The sequence below is a fragment of the Notolepis coatsorum genome (genome assembly GCF_963971535.1).
Source record: "Notolepis coatsorum genome assembly, contig: SCAFFOLD_1120, whole genome shotgun sequence".
In the NCBI taxonomy this organism is placed as follows: domain Eukaryota; kingdom Metazoa; phylum Chordata; class Actinopteri; order Aulopiformes; family Paralepididae; genus Notolepis; species Notolepis coatsorum.
Genome location: NW_028169273.1, coordinates 43,463 through 67,506, shown reverse-complemented (window position 1 = coordinate 67,506; position 24,044 = coordinate 43,463). Strand labels below are relative to the sequence as shown.

General features: G+C 47.8%; 1 protein-coding gene across 1 annotated transcript in view; it reads left to right on the top strand.

Moving 5' to 3' along the window:
- Nucleotides 1-7,114: 7,114 nt before the first annotated feature.
- iyd (iodotyrosine deiodinase) overlaps nt 7,115-24,044 on the top strand; it is a gene marked incomplete at both ends in the record, with an annotated part of 40,805 nt that continues 23,875 nt past the window's right edge. Inside the window, one exon of the mRNA XM_084339584.1 lies at nt 7,115-7,337. Coding sequence (XP_084195710.1) covers nt 7,115-7,337 — 223 coding nt within the window. The remainder of the gene's footprint in view (nt 7,338-24,044) is intronic.

Below are 24,044 nucleotides of genomic sequence, written 5' to 3'. Positions count from 1 at the left end.
CTCTCGACCTCACTGCCATTCATTCATCCTCTCGCCCTCTTCCAGCACGGCACTGGCCCTAACCCCCGCCCCCAGGTGCAGGCTGGAGGTACAGGTTATAGCTGCAGGCTGGAGGTATAGGTTATAGCTGCTGGAGGTATAGGTTATAGCTGCTGGAGGTGGAGGTTATAGCTGCTGGAGGTATAGGTTATAGCTGCTGGAGGTATAGGTTATAGCTGCTGGAGGTATAGGTTATAGCTGCTGGAGGTATAGGTTATAGCTGCTGGAGGTATAGGTTATAGCTGCTGGAGGTACAGGTTATAGCTGCTGGATGTATAGGTTATAGCTGCTGGAGGTATAGGTTATAGCTGCTGGAGGTACAGGTTATAGCTGCTGGAGGTATAGGTTATAGCTGCTGGAGGTATAGGTTATAGCTGCTGGAGGTATAGGTTATAGCTGCTGGAGGTACAGGTTATAGCTGCTGGAGGTACAGGTTATAGCTGCTGGATGTATAGGTTATAGCTGCTGGAGGTATAGGTTATAGCTGCTGGAGGTACAGGTTATAGCTGCTGGAGGTATAGGTTATAGCTGCTGGAGGTATAGGTTATAGCTGCTGGAGGTATAGGTTATAGCTGCTGGAGGTACAGGTTATAGCTGCTGGATGTATAGGTTATAGCTGCTGGATGTATAGGTTATAGCTGCTGGAGGTATAGGTTATAGCTGCTGGAGGTATAGGTTATAGCTGCTGGAGGTACAGGTTATAGCTGCTGGAGGTATAGGTTATAGCTGCTGGAGGTATAGGTTATAGCTGCTGGAGGTACAGGTTATAGCTGCTGGAGGTATAGGTTATAGCTGCTGGAGGTATAGGTTATAGCTGCTGAAGGTATAGGTTATAGCTGCTGGATGTATAGGTTATAGCTGCTGGAGGTATAGGTTATAGCTGCTGGAGGTATAGGTTATAGCTGCTGGAGGTATAGGTTATAGCTGCTGGAGGTATAGGTTATAGCTGCTGGAGGTATAGGTTATAGCTGCTGGAGGTATAGGTTATAGCTGCTGGAGGTATAGGTTATAGCTGCTGGAGGTATAGGTTATAGCTGGAGGTATAGGTTATAGCTGCTGGAGGTACAGGTTATAGCTGCAGGAGGTATAGGTTATAGCTGCTGGAGGTATAGGTTATAGCTGCAGGAGGTATAGGTTATAGCTGCTGGAGGTATAGGTTATAGCTGCAGGAGGTATAGGTTATAGCTGCTGGAGGTATAGGTTATAGCTGCTGGAGGTATAGGTTATAGCTGCTGGAGGTATAGGTTATAGCTGCTGGAGGTATAGGTTATAGCTGCAGGCTGGAGGTACAGGTTATAGCTGCTGGAGGTACAGGTTATAGCTGCTGGAGGTATAGGTTATAGCTGCAGGAGGTATAGGTTATAGCTGCTGGAGGTATAGGTTATAGCTGCTGGAGGTACAGGTTATAGCTGCTGGAGGTATAGGTTATAGCTGCTGGAGGTATAGGTTATAGCTGCAGGCTGGAGGTACAGGTTATAGCTGCTGGAGGTATAGGTTATAGCTGCTGGAGGTATAGGTTATAGCTGCTGGAGGTATAGGTTATAGCTGCTGGAGGTACAGGTTATAGCTGCTGGAGGTATAGGTTATAGCTGCTGGAGGTACAGGTTATAGCTGCTGGAGGTACAGGTTATAGCTGCTGGATGTATAGGTTATAGCTGCTGGAGGTACAGGTTATAGCTGCTGGAGGTATAGGTTATAGCTGCTGGAGGTATAGGTTATAGCTGCTGGAGGTACAGGTTATAGCTGCTGGAGGTACAGGTTATAGCTGCTGGATGTATAGGTTATAGCTGCTGGAGGTATAGGTTATAGCTGCTGGAGGTATAGGTTATAGCTGCTGGAGGTATAGGTTATAGCTGCAGGCTGGAGGTACAGGTTATAGCTGCTGGAGGTATAGGTTATAGCTGCTGGAGGTGGAGGTTATAGCTGCTGGAGGTACAGGTTATAGCTGCTGGAGGTACAGGTTATAGCTGCTGGAGGTATAGGTTATAGCTGCTGGAGGTATAGGTTATAGCTGCTGGAGGTATAGGTTATAGCTGCTGGAGGTATAGGTTATAGCTGCTGGAGGTATAGGTTATAGCTGCAGGCTGGAGGTACAGGTTATAGCTGCTGGAGGTATAGGTTATAGCTGCTGGAGGTATAGGTTATAGCTGCAGACTGGAGGTACAGGTTATAGCTGCTGGAGGTATAGGTTATAGCTGCTGGAGGTATAGGTTATAGCTGCTGGAGGTACAGGTTATAGCTGCTGGAGGTACAGGTTATAGCTGCTGGAGGTATAGGTTATAGCTGCTGGAGGTATAGGTTATAGCTGCTGGAGGTATAGGTTATAGCTGCTGGAGGTATAGGTTATAGCTGCTGGAGGTACAGGTTATAGCTGCTGGAGGTACAGGTTATAGCTGCTGGAGGTATAGGTTATAGCTGCTGGAGGTACAGGTTATAGCTGCTGGAGGTACAGGTTATAGCTGCTGGAGGTATAGGTTATAGCTGCTGGAGGTATAGGTTATAGCTGCTGGAGGTATAGGTTATAGCTGCAGACTGGAGGTACAGGTTATAGCTGCTGGAGGTATAGGTTATAGCTGCTGGAGGTATAGGTTATAGCTGCTGGAGGTACAGGTTATATCTGCTGGAGGTATAGGTTATAGCTGCTGGAGGTACAGGTTATAGCTGCTGGAGGTATAGGTTATAGCTGCAGGAGGTATAGGTTATAGCTGCAGGCTGGAGGTATAGGTTATAGCTGCTGGAGGTATAGGTTATAGCTGCTGGAGGTATAGGTTATAGCTGCTGGAGGTACAGGTTATAGCTGCTGGAGGTATAGGTTATAGCTGCTGGAGGTATAGGTTATAGCTGCTGGAGGTATAGGTTATAGCTGCTGGAGGTATAGGTTATAGCTGCTGGAGGTACAGGTTATAGCTGCTGGAGGTATAGGTTATAGCTGCTGGAGGTACAGGTTATAGCTGCTGGAGGTATAGGTTATAGCTGCTGGAGGTATAGGTTATAGCTGCTGGAGGTACAGGTTATAGCTGCTGGAGGTACAGGTTATAGCTGCTGGAGGTACAGGTTATAGCTGCTGGAGGTATAGGTTATAGCTGCTGGAGGTATAGGTTATAGCTGCTGGAGGTATAGGTTATAGCTGCTGGAGGTATAGGTTATAGCTGCTGGAGGTATAGGTTATAGCTGCTGGATGTATAGGTTATAGCTGCAGGAGGTATAGGTTATAGCTGCTGGAGGTATAGGTTATAGCTGCTGGAGGTACAGGTTATAGCTGCTGGAGGTATAGGTTATAGCTGCTGGAGGTATAGGTTATAGCTGCAGGAGGTATAGGTTATAGCTGCAGACTGGAGGTACAGGTTATAGCTGCTGGAGGTATAGGTTATAGCTGCTGGAGGTATAGGTTATAGCTGCAGGAGGTATAGGTTATAGCTGCAGACTGGAGGTATAGGTTATAGCTGCTGGAGGTATAGGTTATAGCTGCAGACTGGAGGTACAGGTTATAGCTGCTGGAGGTACAGGTTATAGCTGCTGGAGGTATAGGTTATAGCTGCTGGAGGTATAGGTTATAGCTGCAGGCTGGAGGTATAGGTTATAGCTGCAGGAGGTATAGGTTATAGCTGCTGGAGGTATAGGTTATAGCTGCTGGAGGTATAGGTTATAGGTTATAGCTGCTGGAGGTATAGGTTATAGCTGCTGGAGGTATAGGTTATAGCTGCTGGAGGTATAGGTTATAGCTGCTGGAGGTACAGGTTATAGCTGCTGGAGGTATAGGTTATAGCTGCTGGAGGTATAGGTTATAGCTGCTGGAGGTACAGGTTATAGCTGCTGGAGGTATAGGTTATAGCTGCTGGAGGTACAGGTTATAGCTGCTGGAGGTATAGGTTATAGCTGCTGGAGGTATAGGTTATAGCTGCTGGAGGTATAGGTTATAGCTGCTGGAGGTACAGGTTATAGCTGCTGGAGGTATAGGTTATATCTGCTGGAGGTATAGGTTATAGCTGCTGGAGGTATAGGTTATAGCTGCTGGAGGTATAGGTTATAGCTGCTGGAGGTATAGGTTATAGCTGCTGGAGGTACAGGTTATAGCTGCTGGAGGTATAGGTTATATCTGCTGGAGGTATAGGTTATAGCTGCTGGAGGTACAGGTTATAGCTGCTGGAGGTATAGGTTATAGCTGCTGGAGGTACAGGTTATAGCTGCTGGCTGGAGGTTATAGCTGCAGGCTGGAGGTATACCGGTCCGGTACGTATAGGATATGTAAGCTACACGGCTCAGCACAATCCAAGGGCAGCATGATGTATGAAGTCGGTCAACAGGGATCCACTCACTCACCTCGCAGTCGTATAACTCGCTGAGCTGCTCGATGATCCACTCCTCCAGCACCAGTCTCTTCCGCAGCTCCTTTCTGTCATACTTGACCGTCACTTTGCCCTGCCTCCGCTGGACCGGCTCGTCCCCCCGGTGGGTGATGGCTATGGGACCGGATCCCTGCACACAGTCTGAGCCCACCACCTGCACCCCCCCGCCGGCCGCCGGCTGGAAAAACACCCGGCCGCCGGCCGTGGGGAGCGGGCTGCTCGTCTCGGTGCTGGCGGCTGACATTGTGTGTTTGTTATTAAACCGTGTGCGTGGATGATGAGTGGGACTGTCTGCGCGGGTGGTGCTCCAACAGACAGACTGGACAATGGAGGGGAGCTGCTTTTAAACACCTGCTATTTAAAGCGCAGCGCCGGAGAGACGGCGGAGGGAGAGGGCGGAGCGCCGAGCGCACATTACGCGCTGATGGAGCAGCGGGGGTCTCTCCCGGTACTGTGATGATCTGATGGAGCAGCGGGGGTCTCTCCCGGTACTGTGATGATCTGATGGAGCAGCGGGGGTCTCTCCCGGTACTGATGATCTGAAGAACATGTCTCCGTCTCCCCGAGGTCTCTGGATTCATTCAGCCACGCTGTCATGATATCATCATGTATGTCGTGTATGTCATAAATGTCACTATGAATTGAAAATGGGGGACCCTGATGTAAACAAGACGAACGTCTTGAGCCGTACTGTATTGTTGTACCCATTCTGCAATCTGTTAAATAAAGTTTTCATTCATTCATTCATATATGATCTGATTATTATGTATCCGTCTCCCCGAGGCGTCTCTGGATTCATTCAGCCACACCGACATACTAGTTCGTGTTTTGGGTCGAGGGTTCGGGTACCGTGTGTGTGTACTGCACATTGTACTGTTTACCTTTACTCCTATCCTAATATATATTCAGATTCAAATTCTGTATTTATATGTATGTCTTTGCTCATACCTGTACCCCCCCCCCCCATGTTGCTATGACGCCCCGCATGTCCTCAAGGGGAGCAATAAAGGAATATGATATCTGATCTTATCTTATCTTATCATATAGGCCCTACATGTTAGGTCTGTTTGTACCGGTGTTATTATTCAACACACCAACGCTGACTTTGTAGAGCGAGCACAACTGAAAGATTCATAGAATTGATAGGATATTATTATCATTATTAAAGCGGCCTGGGAGTGTGATCATATTCATTCTGAAGCAGAATGTAAAATACATTAAAACATGCTTTTTTATCCTGTCAGCATACAGCGCCATGTGTGACAGTCAAGCAGAGGGAGACTTTGAGCACTTTTGAAATAATAATAATAATAATAATAATAATAATAATAATAATAATAATAATAATAATAATAATAATAATAATAATAATAATAATAATAATAATAATAATGATAATAATAATAATAATGATAATGATGGCGATGGATCATACCAAAGTGTGGTATCTACTGTACACGGACAACACAGAGGGGGAGGCAGGGAGAGAGAGAGGGATCGTCTCATCGATTGTAGTTAGATCGTTTAAAAGTGTACAGCATCTCTACTGCCCCCTCGTGGCGTTTTCTTTAGTCGGGTCCATGTTTGCCTCATCCAACCTGAAGCATTACTGAATATATCACATGATCAATGTTATAGAATAAATGCATTTTATAAAACAATATATATTTATTTTAATAGGTTTTAAAAGAAAATGGAAGAATAGTTCTTAATACTGTACGAATCCATACCGTACGAACTTTTAACTCTGTCTCTGTGTTGCCTATACTCAATTTATACCGATATATATCTACCTACTGCCCTACACTGTAATCATAACTACCTACCTCATTATAGTCTACCCATATAACTATATGATAGCATGTACAAATGTACAATAGTGCTGTATATACCGTATATATACATTATATATATATATTTACTGCATATATATATATATATATATATATTAATATACCTGCATATAATCATTTTATACTATACACCGGCTGCATAATCCATATAACTCTGTATACTGTGTGTATAATATATATATATATATATATAGTCTTACCGTATATCTATCATATCTGTCTGTACGTATACCATTTTTACATATATGTATAGATTTCTATCTGTACATATTCCTTACCTACTCTCTTATACGCTGCTGGCCAGTATGACTTACTACTATAGTGTCTTTATACCTGTGTATCACTGTACATATTAATACTATAACTCTGTACATCTGTATTATTACTAAGTAGTAATGTATGTATTTTATACCCAGTTTAAATCAGTTAAAGTCAGGTTGGTTTTAGGCTACAGACAGTATCTGACCTCAAATAGAAAGCATGCATCTTAAATGACTAACGTCCCGAAGCTCTATGTTGATAACGGCTCCAAAGCTCAATGAACTGTCCAGTGGTGCAGTGGCAAATTGACAGTAGGTCAAACGCTGCATGCTTCTCCGGGAGTCCGGTTGGATAATGCCATGTAAAAGCGATTGCGCGTACTTCAGCCTCAGTGAGTGAGGTATCACAGAGTGATACCGAGTGATACCAGCACTGCAACACTGGAACTGTCTCGACTGCAGCCTTCAGAGTTTTATGGCCTGTTATCAGTTTCTTCAGCGGACTCAGCTCCTCCCAGGAGTCGGACTCTTTAGTTTTCTCAGGTCCGGCAACAAGTCCACATTTCCGCAAGAGTGCTGCGCACAATATCCCCGTTTCAGATTCACCGCAGTCGTCATGGCATTTCTGACCATCCTCACGCCGATCTTCGTGGCCGTCTTGTGTTTGGTGATCGCCTTGATCTTCAGGAACTCCCGGGAAACGGAGACAACATCAAAGGCCGAAACTAAAGCCGGATCCAATAAAGTGGAGTCTGGACCAGCAGCGGCCGCGAAGCAGGTTAAACCGTGGGTGGATGAAGATGTACAGGACAATACAGATATGACGGCGAAAGACGACGGTAGGCTTTGTCAGCTGGAGATACAGTATAGCAGCTGGAGATACAGTATAGCAGCTGGAGATACAGTATAGCAGCTGGAGATACAGTATAGCAGCTGGAGATACAGTATCAGCTGGAGATACAGTATAGCAGCTGGAGATACAGTATAGCAGCTGGAGATACAGTATAGCAGCTGGAGATACAGTATCAGCTGGAGATACAGTATAGCAGCTGGAGATACAGTATCAGCTGGAGATACAGTATAGCAGCTGGAGATACAGTATAGCAGATGGAGATACAGTATCAGCTGGAGATACAGTATCAGCTGGAGATACAGTATAGCAGCTGGAGATACAGTATAGCAGCTGGAGATACAGTATAGCAGCTGGAGATACAGTATCAGCTGGAGATACAGTATCAGCTGGAGATACAGTATAGCAGATGGAGATACAGTATCAGCTGGAGATACAGTATCAGCTGGAGATACAGTATCAGCTGGAGATACAGTATAGCAGCTGGAGATACAGTATAGCAGATGGAGATACAGTATAGCAGCTGGAGATACAGTATAGCAGCTGGAGATACAGTATAGCAGCTGGAGATACAGTATAGCAGCTGGAGATACAGTATCAGCTGGAGATACAGTATCAGCTGGAGATACAGTATAGCAGATGGAGATACAGTATCAGCTGGAGATACAGTATAGCAGATGGAGATACAGTATCAGCTGGAGATACAGTATCAGCTGGAGATACAGTATAGCAGATGGAGATACAGTATCAGCTGGAGATACAGTATCAGCTGGAGATACAGTATCAGCTGGAGATACAGTATAGCAGATGGAGATACAGTATAGCAGCTGGAGATACAGTATCAGCTGGAGATACAGTATAGCAGCTGGAGATACAGTATCAGCTGGAGATACAGTATAGCAGCTGGAGATACAGTATAGCAGCTGGAGATACAGTATAGCAGCTGGAGATACAGTATAGCAGCTGGAGATACAGTATAGCAGCTGGAGATACAGTATAGCAGCTGGAGATACAGTATCAGCTGGAGATACAGTATCAGCTGGAGATACAGTAGCAGCTGGAGATACAGTATAGCAGCTGGAGATACAGTATCAGCTGGAGATACAGTATAGCAGCTGGAGATACAGTATCAGCTGGAGATACAGTATAGCAGCTGGAGATACAGTATAGCAGCTGGAGATACAGTATCAGCTGGAGATACAGTATCAGCTGGAGATACAGTATAGCAGCTGGAGATACAGTAGCAGCTGGAGATACAGTATAGCAGCTGGAGATACAGTATAGCAGCTGGAGATACAGTATCAGCTGGAGATACAGTATCAGCTGGAGATACAGTATCAGCCCATATGCATGCTGCTGGTTTAACTGTATTTCACCATCTAGATCAGACGATGGTGGTTTCAACTGTTCCTATATCCTATATACCAGTTTACAGCCACAAATACGAGAAATATCAAGGCGGAATTCTATATATATATACACAGTCCTAAAAGGGTTCATTAAACCTCAAAAGAAAACCCTGCACCGCATGGGTCAATAAACCTACATGTTGTTTAATCAGTAGCTTATATGCTGTGCAAGGTGGAGAGCTGAGCACTGCAATCTAAACAACACGTCGCTGTATTGTAGCTATACTGTACTGAACTGTACTAACATAGGCTTTAAAAACATAGGCAATTAAAAAACAAGGCATACATTTTTTTAAAGGGATAAAACACACAAAGGCATGTATAAAAGGTTAAAACTAAGAAAAAGCTTTGGTGAAGAGGTAGGTTTTTAGTCCTCTTTTAAACGAGTCAGTGGTCTGTGACTCTGGTGCTCTCGGGTAGTCAGGGAGGGCATTACACACTGTACTGTAGCCTACTGTATACTGAACTGTAGTCAGGGAGGGCATTACACTGTACTGTAGCCTACTGTATACTGAACTGTAGTCAGGGAGGGCATTACACACTGTACTGTTGCCTACTGTATACTGAACTGTAGTCAGGGAGGGCATTACACACTGTACTGTTGCCTACTGTATACTGAACTGTAGTCAGGGAGGGCATTACACACTGTACTGTTGCCTACTGTATACTGAACTGTAGTCAGGGAGGGCATTACACACTGTACTGTAGCCTACTGTATACTGAACTGTAGTCAGGGAGGGCATTACACTGTACTGTAGCCTACTGTATACTGAACTGTAGTCAGGGAGGGCATTACACTGTACTGTTGCCTACTGTATACTGAACTGTAGTCAGGGAGGGCATTACACACTGTACTGTAGCCTACTGTATACTGAACTGTAGTCAGGGAGGGCATTACACACTGTACTGTAGCCTACTGTATACTGAACTGTAGTCAGGGAGGGCATTACACTGTACTGTTGCCTACTGTATACTGAACTGTAGTCAGGGAGGGCATTACACACTGTACTGTTGCCTACTGTATACTGAACTGTAGTCAGGGAGGGCATTACACACTGTACTGTAGCCTACTGTATACTGAACTGTAGTCAGGGAGGGCATTACACTGTACTGTTGCCTACTGTATACTGAACTGTAGTCAGGGAGGGCATTACACACTGTACTGTTGCCTACTGTATACTGAACTGTAGTCAGGGAGGGCATTACACACTGTACTGTTGCCTACTGTATACTGAACTGTAGTCAGGGAGGGCATTACACTGTACTGTTGCCTACTGTATACTGAACTGTAGTCAGGGAGGGCATTACACACTGTACTGTTGCCTACTGTATACTGAACTGTAGTCAGGGAGGGCATTACACTGTACTTTTGCCTACTGTATACTGAACTGTAGTCAGGGAGGGCATTACACACTGTACTGTTGCCTACTGTATACTGAACTGTAGTCAGGGAGGGCATTACACACTGTACTGTAGCCTACTGTATACTGAACTGTAGTCAGGGAGGGCATTACACACTGTACTGTAGCCTACTGTATACTGAACTGTAGTCAGGGAGGGCATTACACACTGTACTGTAGCCTACTGTATACTGAACTGTAGTCAGGGAGGGCATTACACACTGTACTGTTGCCTACTGTATACTGAACTGTAGTCAGGGAGGGCATTACACACTGTACTGTTGCCTACTGTATACTGAACTGTAGTCAGGGAGGGCATTACACTGTACTGTAGCCTACTGTATACTGAACTGTAGTCAGGGAGGGCATTACACACTGTACTGTAGCCTACTGTATACTGAACTGTAGTCAGGGAGGGCATTACACACTGTACTGTAGCCTACTGTATACTGAACTGTAGTCAGGGAGGGCATTACACACTGTACTGTTGCCTACTGTATACTGAACTGTAGTCAGGGAGGGCATTACACACTGTACTGTTGCCTACTGTACACTGAACTGTAGTCAGGGAGGGCATTACACACTGTACTGTAGCCTACTGTATACTGAACTGTAGTCAGGGAGGGCATTACACACTGTACTGTAGCCTACTGTATACTGAACTGTAGTCAGGGAGGGCATTACACACTGTACTGTTGCCTACTGTACACTGAACTGTAGTCAGGGAGGGCATTACACACTGTACTGTTGCCTACTGTATACTGAACTGTAGTCAGGGAGGGCGTTACACACTGTACTGTTGCCTACTGTATACTGAACTGTAGTCAGGGAGGGCGTTACACACTGTACTGTTGCCTACTGTATACTGAACTGTAGTCAGGGAGGGCATTACACACTGTACTGTAGCCTACTGTATACTGAACTGTAGTCAGGGAGGGCATTACACACTGTACTGTTGCCTACTGTATACTGAACTGTAGTCAGGGAGGGCATTACACACTGTACTGTTGCCTACTGTATACTGAACTGTAGTCAGGGAGGGCATTACACACTGTACTGTTGCCTACTGTATACTGAACTGTAGTCAGGGAGGGCATTACACACTGTACTGTTGCCTACTGTATACTGAACTGTAGTCAGGGAGGGCATTACACACTGTACTGTAGCCTACTGTATACTGAACTGTAGTCAGGGAGGGCATTACACACTGTACTGTTGCCTACTGTATACTGAACTGTAGTCAGGGAGGGCATTACACACTGTACTGTTGCCTACTGTATACTGAACTGTAGTCAGGGAGGGCATTACACACTGTACTGTAGCCTACTGTATACTGAACTGTAGTCAGGGAGGGCATTACACACTGTACTGTTGCCTACTGTATACTGAACTGTAGTCAGGGAGGGCATTACACTGTACTGTTGCCTACTGTATACTGAACTGTAGTCAGGGAGGGCATTACACACTGTACTGTTGCCTACTGTATACTGAACTGTAGTCAGGGAGGGCATTACACACTGTACTGTAGCCTACTGTATACTGAACTGTAGTCAGGGAGGGCATTACACACTGTACTGTTGCCTACTGTATACTGAACTGTAGTCAGAGAGGGCATTACACACTGTACTGTTGCCTACTGTATACTGAACTGTAGTCAGGGAGGGCATTACACACTGTACTGTTGCCTACTGTATACTGAACTGTAGTCAGGGAGGGCATTACACACTGTACTGTTGCCTACTGTATACTGAACTGTAGTCAGGGAGGGCATTACACACTGTACTGTTGCCTACTGTATACTGAACTGTAGTCAGGGAGGGCATTACACACTGTACTGTTGCCTACTGTATACTGAACTGTAGTCAGGGAGGGCATTACACACTGTACTGTTGCCTACTGTATACTGAACTGTAGTCAGGGAGGGCATTACACACTGTACTGTTGCCTACTGTATACTGAACTGTAGTCAGGGAGGGCATTACACACTGTACTGTTGCCTACTGTATACTGAACTGTAGTCAGGGAGGGCATTACACACTGTACTGTTGCCTACTGTATACTGAACTGTAGTCAGGGAGGGCATTACACACTGTACTGTTGCCTACTGTACACTGAACTGTAGTCAGGGAGGGCATTACACACTGTACTGTTGCCTACTGTATACTGAACTGTAGTCAGGGAGGGCATTACACACTGTACTGTTGCCTACTGTATACTGAACTGTAGTCAGGGAGGGCATTACACACTGTACTGTTGCCTACTGTACACTGAACTGTAGTCAGGGAGGGCATTACACACTGTACTGTTGCCTACTGTATACTGAACTGTAGTCAGGGAGGGCATTACACACTGTACTGTTGCCTACTGTATACTGAACTGTAGTCAGGGAGGGCATTACACACTGTACTGTAGCCTACTGTATACTGAACTGCAGTCAGGGAGGGCATTACACACTGTACTGTTGCCTACTGTATACTGAACTGTAGTCAGGGAGGGCATTACACACTGTACTGTTGCCTACTGTACACTGAACTGTAGTCAGGGAGGGCATTACACACTGTACTGTTGCCTACTGTATACTGAACTGTAGTCAGGGAGGGCATTACACTGTACTGTAGCCTACTGTATACTGAACTGTAGTCAGGGAGGGCATTACACACTGTACTGTAGCCTACTGTATACTGAACTGTAGTCAGGGAGGGCATTACACACTGTACTGTAGCCTACTGTATACTGAACTGTAGTCAGGGAGGGCATTACACACTGTACTGTAGCCTACTGTATACTGAACTGTAGTCAGGGAGGGCATTACACACTGTACTGTAGCCTACTGTATACTGAACTGTAGTCAGGGAGGGCATTACACACTGTACTGTTGCCTACTGTATACTGAACTGTAGTCAGGGAGGGCATTACACACTGTACTGTAGCCTACTGTATACTGAACTGTAGTCAGGGAGGGCATTACACACTGTACTGTTGCCTACTGTATACTGAACTGTAGTCAGGGAGGGCATTACACACTGTACTGTTGCCTACTGTATACTGAACTGTAGTCAGGGAGGGCATTACACACTGTACTGTTGCCTACTGTATACTGAACTGTAGTCAGGGAGGGCATTACACACTGTACTGTAGCCTACTGTATACTGAACTGTAGTCAGGGAGGGCATTACACTGTACTGTAGCCTACTGTATACTGAACTGTAGTCAGGGAGGGCATTACACTGTACTGTAGCCTACTGTATACTGAACTGTAGTCAGGGAGGGCATTACACACTGTACTGTTGCCTACTGTACACTGAACTGTAGTCAGGGAGGGCATTACACACTGTACTGTTGCCTACTGTATACTGAACTGTAGTCAGGGAGGGCATTACACACTGTACTGTTGCCTACTGTATACTGAACTGTAGTCAGGGAGGGCATTACACACTGTACTGTTGCCTACTGTATACTGAACTGTAGTCAGGGAGGGCATTACACTGTACTGTAGCCTACTGTATACTGAACTGTAGTCAGGGAGGGCATTACACACTGTACTGTTGCCTACTGTATACTGAACTGTAGTCAGGGAGGGCATTACACACTGTACTGTTGCCTACTGTATACTGAACTGTAGTCAGGGAGGGCATTACACACTGTACTGTTGCCTACTGTATACTGAACTGTAGTCAGGGAGGGCATTACACACTGTACTGTAGCCTACTGTATACTGAACTGTAGTCAGGGAGGGCATTACACACTGTACTGTAGCCTACTGTATACTGAACTGTAGTCAGGGAGGGCATTACACACTGTACTGTTGCCTACTGTATACTGAACTGTAGTCAGGGAGGGCATTACACACTGTACTGTTGCCTACTGTATACTGAACTGTAGTCAGGGAGGGCATTACACACTGTACTGTAGCCTACTGTATACTGAACTGTAGTCAGGGAGGGCATTACACACTGTACTGTTGCCTACTGTATACTGAACTGTAGTCAGGGAGGGCATTACACACTGTACTGTTGCCTACTGTATACTGAACTGTAGTCAGGGAGGGCATTACACTGTACTGTTGCCTACTGTATACTGAACTGTAGTCAGGGAGGGCATTACACACTGTACTGTTGCCTACTGTATACTGAACTGTAGTCAGGGAGGGCATTACACACTGTACTGTTGCCTACTGTATACTGAACTGTAGTCAGGGAGGGCATTACACACTGTACTGTTGCCTACTGTATACTGAACTGTAGTCAGGGAGGGCATTACACACTGTACTGTTGCCTACTGTATACTGAACTGTAGTCAGGGAGGGCATTACACACTGTACTGTAGCCTACTGTATACTGAACTGTAGTCAGGGAGGGCATTACACACTGTACTGTAGCCTACTGTATACTGAACTGTAGTCAGGGAGGGCATTACACACTGTACTGTTGCCTACTGTATACTGAACTGTAGTCAGGGAGGGCATTACACACTGTACTGTTGCCTACTGTATACTGAACTGTAGTCAGGGAGGGCATTACACACTGTACTGTTGCCTACTGTATACTGAACTGTAGTCAGGGAGGGCGTTACACACTGTACTGTTGCCTACTGTATACTGAACTGTAGTCAGGGAGGGCATTACACACTGTACTGTAGCCTACTGTATACTGAACTGTAGTCAGGGAGGGCATTACACTGTACTGTTGCCTACTGTACACTGAACTGTAGTCAGGGAGGGCATTACACACTGTACTGTAGCCTACTGTATACTGAACTGTAGTCAGGGAGGGCATTACACACTGTACTGTTGCCTACTGTATACTGAACTGTAGTCAGGGAGGGCATTACACACTGTACTGTAGCCTACTGTATACTGAACTGTAGTCAGGGAGGGCATTACACACTGTACTGTAGCCTACTGTATACTGAACTGTAGTCAGGGAGGGCATTACACACTGTACTGTAGCCTACTGTATACTGAACTGTAGTCAGGGAGGGCATTACACACTGTACTGTTGCCTACTGTATACTGAACTGTAGTCAGGGAGGGCATTACACACTGTACTGTAGCCTACTGTATACTGAACTGTAGTCAGGGAGGGCATTACACACTGTACTGTAGCCTACTGTATACTGAACTGTAGTCAGGGAGGGCATTACACACTGTACTGTAGCCTACTGTATACTGAACTGTAGTCAGGGAGGGCATTACACTGTACTGTTGCCTACTGTACACTGAACTGTAGTCAGGGAGGGCATTACACACTGTACTGTAGCCTACTGTATACTGAACTGTAGTCAGGGAGGGCATTACACACTGTACTGTTGCCTACTGTATACTGAACTGTAGTCAGGGAGGGCATTACACACTGTACTGTTGCCTACTGTATACTGAACTGTAGTCAGGGAGGGCATTACACACTGTACTGTTGCCTACTGTATACTGAACTGTAGTCAGGGAGGGCATTACACACTGTACTGTAGCCTACTGTATACTGAACTGTAATCAGGGAGGGCATTACACACTGTACTGTTGCCTACTGTATACTGAACTGTAGTCAGGGAGGGCATTACACACTGTACTGTTGCCTACTGTATACTGAACTGTAGTCAGGGAGGGCATTACACACTGTACTGTTGCCTACTGTATACTGAACTGTAGTCAGGGAGGGCATTACACACTGTACTGTAGCCTACTGTATACTGAACTGTAGTCAGGGAGGGCATTACACACTGTACTGTAGCCTACTGTATACTGAACTGTAGTCAGGGAGGGCATTACACACTGTACTGTTGCCTACTGTATACTGAACTGTAGTCAGGGAGGGCATTACACACTGTACTGTTGCCTACTGTATACTGAACTGTAGTCAGGGAGGGCATTACACACTGTACTGTTGCCTACTGTATACTGAACTGTAGTCAGGGAGGGCATTACACTGTACTGTAGCCTACTGTACACTGAACTGTAGTCAGGGAGGGCATTACACACTGTACTGTTGCCTACTGTATACTGAACTGTAGTCAGGGAGGGCATTACACACTGTACTGTTGCCTACTGTATACTGAACTGTAGTCAGGGAGGGCATTACACACTGTACTGTTGCCTACTGTATACTGAACTGTAGTCAGGGAGGGCATTACACACTGTACTGTTGCCTACTGTACACTGAACTGTAGTCAGGGAGGGCATTACACACTGTACTGTTGCCTACTGTATACTGAACTGTAGTCAGGGAGGGCATTACACACTGTACTGTAGCCTACTGTACACTGAACTGTACTGTAGCCTACTGTATACTGAACTGTACTGTAGCCTACTGTACACTGAACTGTACTGTAGCCTACTGTATACTGAACTGTACTGTAGCCTACTGTATACTGAACTGTACTGTTGCCTACTGTATACTGAACTGTACTGTTGCCTACTGTATACTGAACTGTACTGTAGCCTACTGTATACTGAACTGTACTGTAGCCTACTGTATACTGAACTGTACTGTTGCCTACTGTATACTGAACTGTACTGTAGCCTACTGTATACTGAACTGTACTGTAGCCTACTGTATACTGAACTGTACTGTAGCCTACTGTATACTGAACTGTACTGTAGCCTACTGTATACTGAACTGTACTGTAGCCTACTGTATACTGTACTGTACTGTAGCCTACTGTATACTGAACTGTACTGTAGCCTACTGTATACTGAACTGTACTGTAGCCTACTGTATACTGAACTGTACTGTAGCCTACTGTATACTGAACTGTACTGTAGCCTACTGTACACTGAACTGTACTGTAGCCTACTGTATACTGAACTGTACTGTAGCCTACTGTATACTGAACTGTACTGTTGCCTACTGTATACTGAACTGTACTGTTGCCTACTGTATACTGAACTGTACTGTAGCCTACTGTATACTGAACTGTACTGTAGCCTACTGTATACTGAACTGTACTGTTGCCTACTGTATACTGAACTGTACTGTTGCCTACTGTATACTGAACTGTACTGTAGCCTACTGTATACTGAACTGTACTGTAGCCTACTGTATACTGAACTGTACTGTAGCCTACTGTATACTGAACTGTACTGTTGCCTACTGTATACTGAACTGTACTGTAGCCTACTGTATACTGAACTGTACTGTAGCCTACTGTATACTGAACTGTACTGTAGCCTACTGTATACTGAACTGTACTGTAGCCTACTGTATACTGAACTGTACTGTAGCCTACTGTATACTGAACTGTACTGTAGCCTACTGTATACTGAACTGTACTGTAGCCACACCTCAGACTCTGAGTGGTCTGGAGAAATTCACATTAAAATAAGTTACTTTATATTATAGCTATTCACTGTATTTATTTGTAGTTACTATATTAATAATAATAGGGTTCATAACTTATTATACTGTGAATGTCTCCAGACCACTCTTGCCAGGAGCCATCCCTGCCCTGCCCTGTTCCCTGCCCTGTTCCCTGTTCCCTGTTCCCTGCCCTGTCCCCTGTTCCCTGCCCTGTTCCCTGCCCTGTTCCCTGCCCTGTTCCCTGCCCTGTTCCCTGCCCTGTTCCCTGCCCTGTTCCCTGCCCTGTCCCCTGTTCCCTGCCCTGTTCCCTGTCCCCTGCCCTGTTCCCTGCCCTGTCCCCTGTTCCCTGTTCCCTGTTCCCTGCCCTGTTCCCTGTTCCCTGTTCCCTGTTCCCTGCCCTGTTCCCTGCCCTGTTCCCTGTTCCCTGTTCCCTGTTCCCTGCCCTGTTCCCTGCCCTGTTCCCTGTTCCCTGTTCCCTGCCCTGTTCCCTGTTCCCTGTTCCCTGTCCCCTGCCCTGTCCCCTGCCCTGTCCCCTGTTCCCTGCCCTGTCCCCTGCCCTGTCCCCTGCCCTGTTCCCTGCCCTGTTCCCTGCCCTGTTCCCTGCCCTGCCCTGTTCCCTGCCCTGTTCCCTGTTCCCTGTTCCCTGTTCCCTGCCCTGTCCCCTGCCCTGTTCCCTGTTCCCTGTTCCCTGTTCCCTGTTCCCTGTTCCCTGTTCCCTGTTCCCTGCCCTGTTCCCTGTTCCCTGCCCTGTTCCCTGTTCCCTGTTCCCTGTTCCCTGCCCTGTCCCCTGTTCCCTGTTCCCTGTTCCCTGCCCTGTCCCCTGCCCTGTCCCCTGCCCTGCCCTGTCCCCTGCCCTGCCCTGTCCCCTGCCCTGTTCCCTGCCCTGTTCCCTGTTCCCTGCCCTGTTCCCTGCCCTGTTCCCTGTTCCCTGCCCTGTTCCCTGTTCCCTGCCCTGTTCCCTGCCCTGTCCCCTGCCCTGTTCCCTGCCCTGTCCCCTGCCCTGTTCCCTGCCCTGTCCCCTGCCCTGTCCCCTGCCCTGTTCCCTGCCCTGTCCCCTGCCCTGTTCCCTGTTCCCTGCCCTGTCCCCTGCCCTGTTCCCTGCCCTGTCCCCTGCCCTGTCCCCTGCCCTGTTCCCTGTTCCCTGCCCTGTTCCCTGCCCTGTCCCCTGCCCTGTTCCCTGCCCTGTTCCCTGCCCTGTTCCCTGCCCTGTTCCCTGCCCTGTCCCCTGTCCTGTCCCCTGCCCTGTTCCCTGCCCTGTTCCCTGCCCTGTCCCCTGTTCCCTGCCCTGTTCCCTGTTCCCTGTTCCCTGCCCTGCCCTGTTCCCTGCCCTGTTCCCTGTTCCCTGTTCCCTGCCCTGTCCCCTGCCCTGTTCCCTGTTCCCTGTTCCCTGCCCTGTTCCCTGCCCTGTCCCCTGTTCCCTGCCCTGTCCCCTGCCCTGTTCCCTGCCCTGTTCCCTGTTCCCTGTTCCCTGTCCCCTGCCCTGTCCCCTGCCCTGTCCCCTGCCCTGTCCCCTGTTCCCTGCCCTGTCCCCTGCCCTGTTCCCTGCCCTGTCCCCTGCCCTGCCCTGTTCCCTGCCCTGTTCCCTGTTCCCTGTTCCCTGTTCCCTGCCCTGTTCCCTGCCCTGTTCCCTGTTCCCTGCCCTGCCCTGTTCCCTGCCCTGTCCCCTGTTCCCTGCCCTGTCCCCTGTTCCCTGCCCTGTCCCCTGTTCCCTGCCCTGTCCCCTGCCCTGCCCTGTTCCCTGCCCTGTTCCCTGCCCTGTTCCCTGCCCTGTCCCCTGTTCCCTGTTCCCTGTTCCCTGTTCCCTGTTCCCTGTTCCCTGCCCTGTTCCCTGTTCCCTGTTCCCTGCCCTGTCCCCTGTTCCCTGTTCCCTGTTCCCTGCCCTGTTCCCTGCCCTGTTCCCTGTTCCCTGTTCCCTGTTCCCTGTTCCCTGTTCCCTGCCCTGTTCCCTGTTCCCTGTTCCCTGTTCCCTGTCCCCTGCCCTGTTCCCTGCCCTGTCCCCTGCCCTGTTCCCTGCCCTGTTCCCTGCCCTGTCCCCTGCCCTGTCCCCTGCCCTGTTCCCTGCCCTGTCCCCTGCCCTGTCCCCTGCCCTGCCCTGTCCCCTGTTCCCTGTTCCCTGCCCTGTTCCCTGCCCTGTCCCCTGCCCTGTTCCCTGCCCTGTCCCCTGCCCTGTTCCCTGCCCTGCCCTGTCCCCTGCCCTGTTCCCTGTTCCCTGCCCTGTCCCCTGCCCTGTTCCCTGTTCCCTGCCCTGTTCCCTGCCCTGTCCCCTGCCCTGTTCCCTGTTCCCTGCCCTGTTCCCTGTTCCCTGTTCCCTGCCCTGCCCTGTTCCCTGCCCTGTCCCCTGCCCTGTTCCCTGTCCCCTGCCCTGTTCCCTGCCCTGTTCCCTGTCCCCTGCCCTGCCCTGTTCCCTGTTCCCTGCCCTGTTCCCTGCCCTGTCCCCTGCCCTGTCCCCTGCCCTGTCCCCTGCCCTGTTCCCTGCCCTGTTCCCTGCCCTGTTCCCTGCCCTGTCCCCTGCCCTGTTCCCTGTCCCCTGCCCTGCCCTGTCCCCTGCCCTGTTCCCTGCCCTGTCCCCTGCCCTGCCCTGTCCCCTGTCCCCTGCCCTGCCCTGTCCCCTGCCCTGTTCCCTGCCCTGTCCCCTGCCCTGTCCCCTGCCCTGCCCTGTCCCCTGTCCCCTGCCCTGTTCCCTGCCCTGTCCCCTGCCCTGTTCCCTGCCCTGTCCCCTGCCCTGTCCCCTGCCCTGTCCCCTGCCCTGTTCCCTGCCCTGCCCTGTCCCCTGTCCCCTGCCCTGTCCTGTTCCCTGTTCCCTGTCCCCTGCCCTGTTCCCTGCCCTGCCCTGTCCCCTGTCCCCTGCCCTGTCCTGTTCCCTGTCCCCTGCCCTGTTCCCTGCCCTGTCCCCTGCCCTGTTCCCTGCCCTGTCCCCTGCCCTGTTCCCTGCCCTGTCCCCTGCCCTGTCCCCTGCCCTGTCCCCTGCCCTGTTCCCTGCCCTGTCCCCTGCCCTGTTCCCTGCCCTGTCCCCTGCCCTGTTCCCTGCCCTGTCCCCTGCCCTGTCCCCTGCCCTGTTCCCTGTCCCCTGCCCTGTTCCCTGCCCTGTCCCCTGTCTGTGTGTGTGTGTATGTGTTCTCACCATATCACAAAAAGTGATGGCTGGTTGAAACCTGCTGTGTGCACATGCCGTCACAGTCATAAGATAAAGTGTGAATGACTTACTGAACTGGTGTTTTAATTTCATACCACACTGCGTGTTTGCTATTTCAGCACCAGGCGCTGTCCACCGACTTTATTCATGTTGAGCAAGCGCTACATTGCACTGCGCTGCCTATAGCCTCCCTGTTAGTCACTCTCAATGGATACAACAAAGTATAATAACAAGCATTCTTTAGGTGGTGGTCGTTTCTCTGTTTGGACATTATAGCTTAAATATATAGCCTAACAGCCTATAGTCAGTCTGATATATATATATATATAAATCATATTCTCAAAATAATCTGACGGGCCAGATATTATTGCTGGCGGGCCAATTTCGGCCCGCGGGCCGCCTATTGCCGACCACTGCTCTAGAGCCACCATCAGGCTTTTTTTTTTTAATTAATGTTTTTGCTGTACAGTCATAACATTTGCTGTCAACATTCATGACACCTAGATGAAGACACCTATCGCCACCATCAAGTCAAACCTTCCATTTTCAAATGAGACTGTCTTCTGACACATTAGTCACTAAATTAACAATGACTATTCATGACCCGTAGAGGTATAAACCTATTGATGTTGGTCACCTTTCCTCTAGCGCCATCATGGGGCCAAAATGAGATATCTTGGAAAGTAACAGCCGGATTTACATGCAATCTGCTGTTCATATTCATCACCCCAAGATGATGACATCTCCTCTAGTGCCCCCATCAGGCCAAACCTTCCATTTTCAAATGAGCATAATCCGTTGACACGTTAGTCAGTACGGTCACACAATTGGCTGTGAACATTCATGACCCAGTCATAATCCGCCTCGACTACTGGTAGTACTGCAACACACTGCTCGCTGGCCTCCCGGCCACTGCCACCAAGCCTCTTCAACTCATTCAGAACGCAGCGGCCCGCCTGATCTCAAACCTACCGAAGTCGGCCCATGTCACCCCACTTCTTAGGGACCTGCACTGGCTCCCCATTGCTGCACGTATCTGCTTCAAGGCCCTCGACCTGGCATATCGTGCGGCAAAGGGAACGGCTCCCGCCTACCTCCGGTCAATGGTCTCTAACTACACACCCTCAAGACCCCTACGCTCTGCATCCATATGGCCGCCTCAGACCTACTCGTATCCGAGCTCCGGGAGGCAGTGTGCGAACCATAGCATGGTCTTTGGGTGAGCCAAATAATATTTTTTCCGGGGGGGCACAAATGTTTCCATAATTTCATGCAAACCAAGGGATACATTTAAACATATTGTTCGGGGGGGGGGGGGGGGGGGGGTGCGCGCGGCGCGCCTCTCAGGGAGGAGTCGGACTGTTGGAGGATACTGTGATCGCAGACGTTACTGTAGCCTGTAGCCTGTAGGCCTTGTGTATGTATGTATGTGACAAATAAACCTCTTGAATCCTGTCATATATTCAATCAGTTTCACTAACTACAGAACACATAATACTAGACAACTCACTTGTTGAGGTCCGGCCGTCTGGACGGTCTGGGCTTCCACAGCACATTCCATGATAAAAAAAAAAGTATCCATTTAGTAAGATAGATGATAGATCATCATCCAACACTGTCTACAGTATCCTATCCTGTGTTCTGATACGACCGCAGGCGCCGGCACGGTCACCGGGCGTTGTCAATAATAGTCCCCACCGGAGCAGCACCAGCAGCAGGTGTAATTGTAACGGCGTCGCCTGTAGATGATCCCGCCTCCTGCTGCTCTGTCAGCTTCACTGTCTTCGTGAAACCAAAATTGGTTAGGCTTACTTGTTTTCGTTTAGACATTATGCATTCCTGAGTGACCTTATTTACTGGCTGTCAAAACGATCACTGTGTCAACAAGTCACAGCCACAGGTTACAAAGTGGGTCAAGTTTGATTTGTGCCGTGCGTGCGTGCAGGCTGCAGCGCCGCCGCGCTCCGAATGGTAATTGCAAGAATAGCATGCATGTTGCCATATTACGTGTGAATTAGTGCGCAAATCATTAATCATACATCCAAAATAGCATACGTTTATTATTATACACGATGATGATACAGAAAATTACAGAAAAATGAGAAATGCATGGCAAAAGTAGCATTTATTTTCAGTAATTTAGAGACCCCCCAAAAAATCACAAATCATGTTTTCAGGGGAGCTGATGTCTGATCTAGGGGAGCTATAGCGGACCCAGCTCCCCCCGTGGATCGCACCCTGCCGGGAGGGTCATCAAAGAGAAGTCGCCTATTCTCAGTCCTTGCCCCACAATAATAATAATAATAATAATAATAATAATAATAATAATAATAATAATAATAATAATAATAATAATAATAATAATAATAATAGATCAAATTTCTATAGTGCCTTTCATAGAACCCAAGGTCGCTTCACAATCAGGGGGGGGGGGGGGGAATAGTTGAATGAACTACCCACCCCAGTTAGGACAGCCGAAACCCGTCCAATCTTTCGCCGTCGACTAAAGACTCACTTCTTCAACCATTATCTGAAATAATGAAAAAAATAAAATAAAATAAAATAAGAAAAGATCTAACCCTAACTAACCTTACTGTCATGCACTTCTCCTAATAAACTAACCTACACTGTAACACTCAACACTTTGATGAACATTGTTACTCAGCTGATAGAGTTGTACCCTTCCTGATGACTTGTCGTACAGAACTTGTAAGTCGCTTTGGATAAAAGCGTCAGATAAATGACTAAATGTAAATGTAAAAAAGTAATGACCCCTAGAGGGAGAAACCTTTTTATTTAGTTGACCCTGTACCCTTTCCTCTAGTGCCACCCTGTGGATTTATAGCCAGAGTCTGTTGAGACTGGCAATATCGAAAAATGTTGTTACTCTTGCTGTAACTGAGGGGTACAATTCTCTGACTGTATTGATAAGTATGGTATCATTAAACCACTACCGCTTGATGTACTTTAACTTCTGGCCATCCAGTACACGATATCTAAGTATGATGAACACTTTCCCACATATGAAACCAGGTCCACACAAATATAACAGTCGAAGGTTTAATATAGCAAAAGGTATATACAACATTCACTTAATTACATTTATGATTTGAATGCACTTGTAAGGCAAATGAGTATTCGTAGGCAAATCAACACTGAATGTCCAATCTCTGGTTACGCAGGAAGCAAGTATACAACCTGGTTCTTTAGGGAAACTATAGCGATGGTACTTAAGGATTATAGCGGGATACTAAAGGGGTCCTGCTGGTTGTAAGTCAGTAAGGGGGGGGGGGGTTTGGAAAGCCGTCAGCTGCATCCCATCTGGCCAACGATTCCTGGGGAGAATTCAGGTACAGAAAACAGTGCCCGCAGGATCTTGATCCACAGATGAATACACTTGGGCCCTCTTGTAGACGGTAGCTGTAGGTCCACAACGAAGGAGAAGCGAGGCGGCCTCGGTCT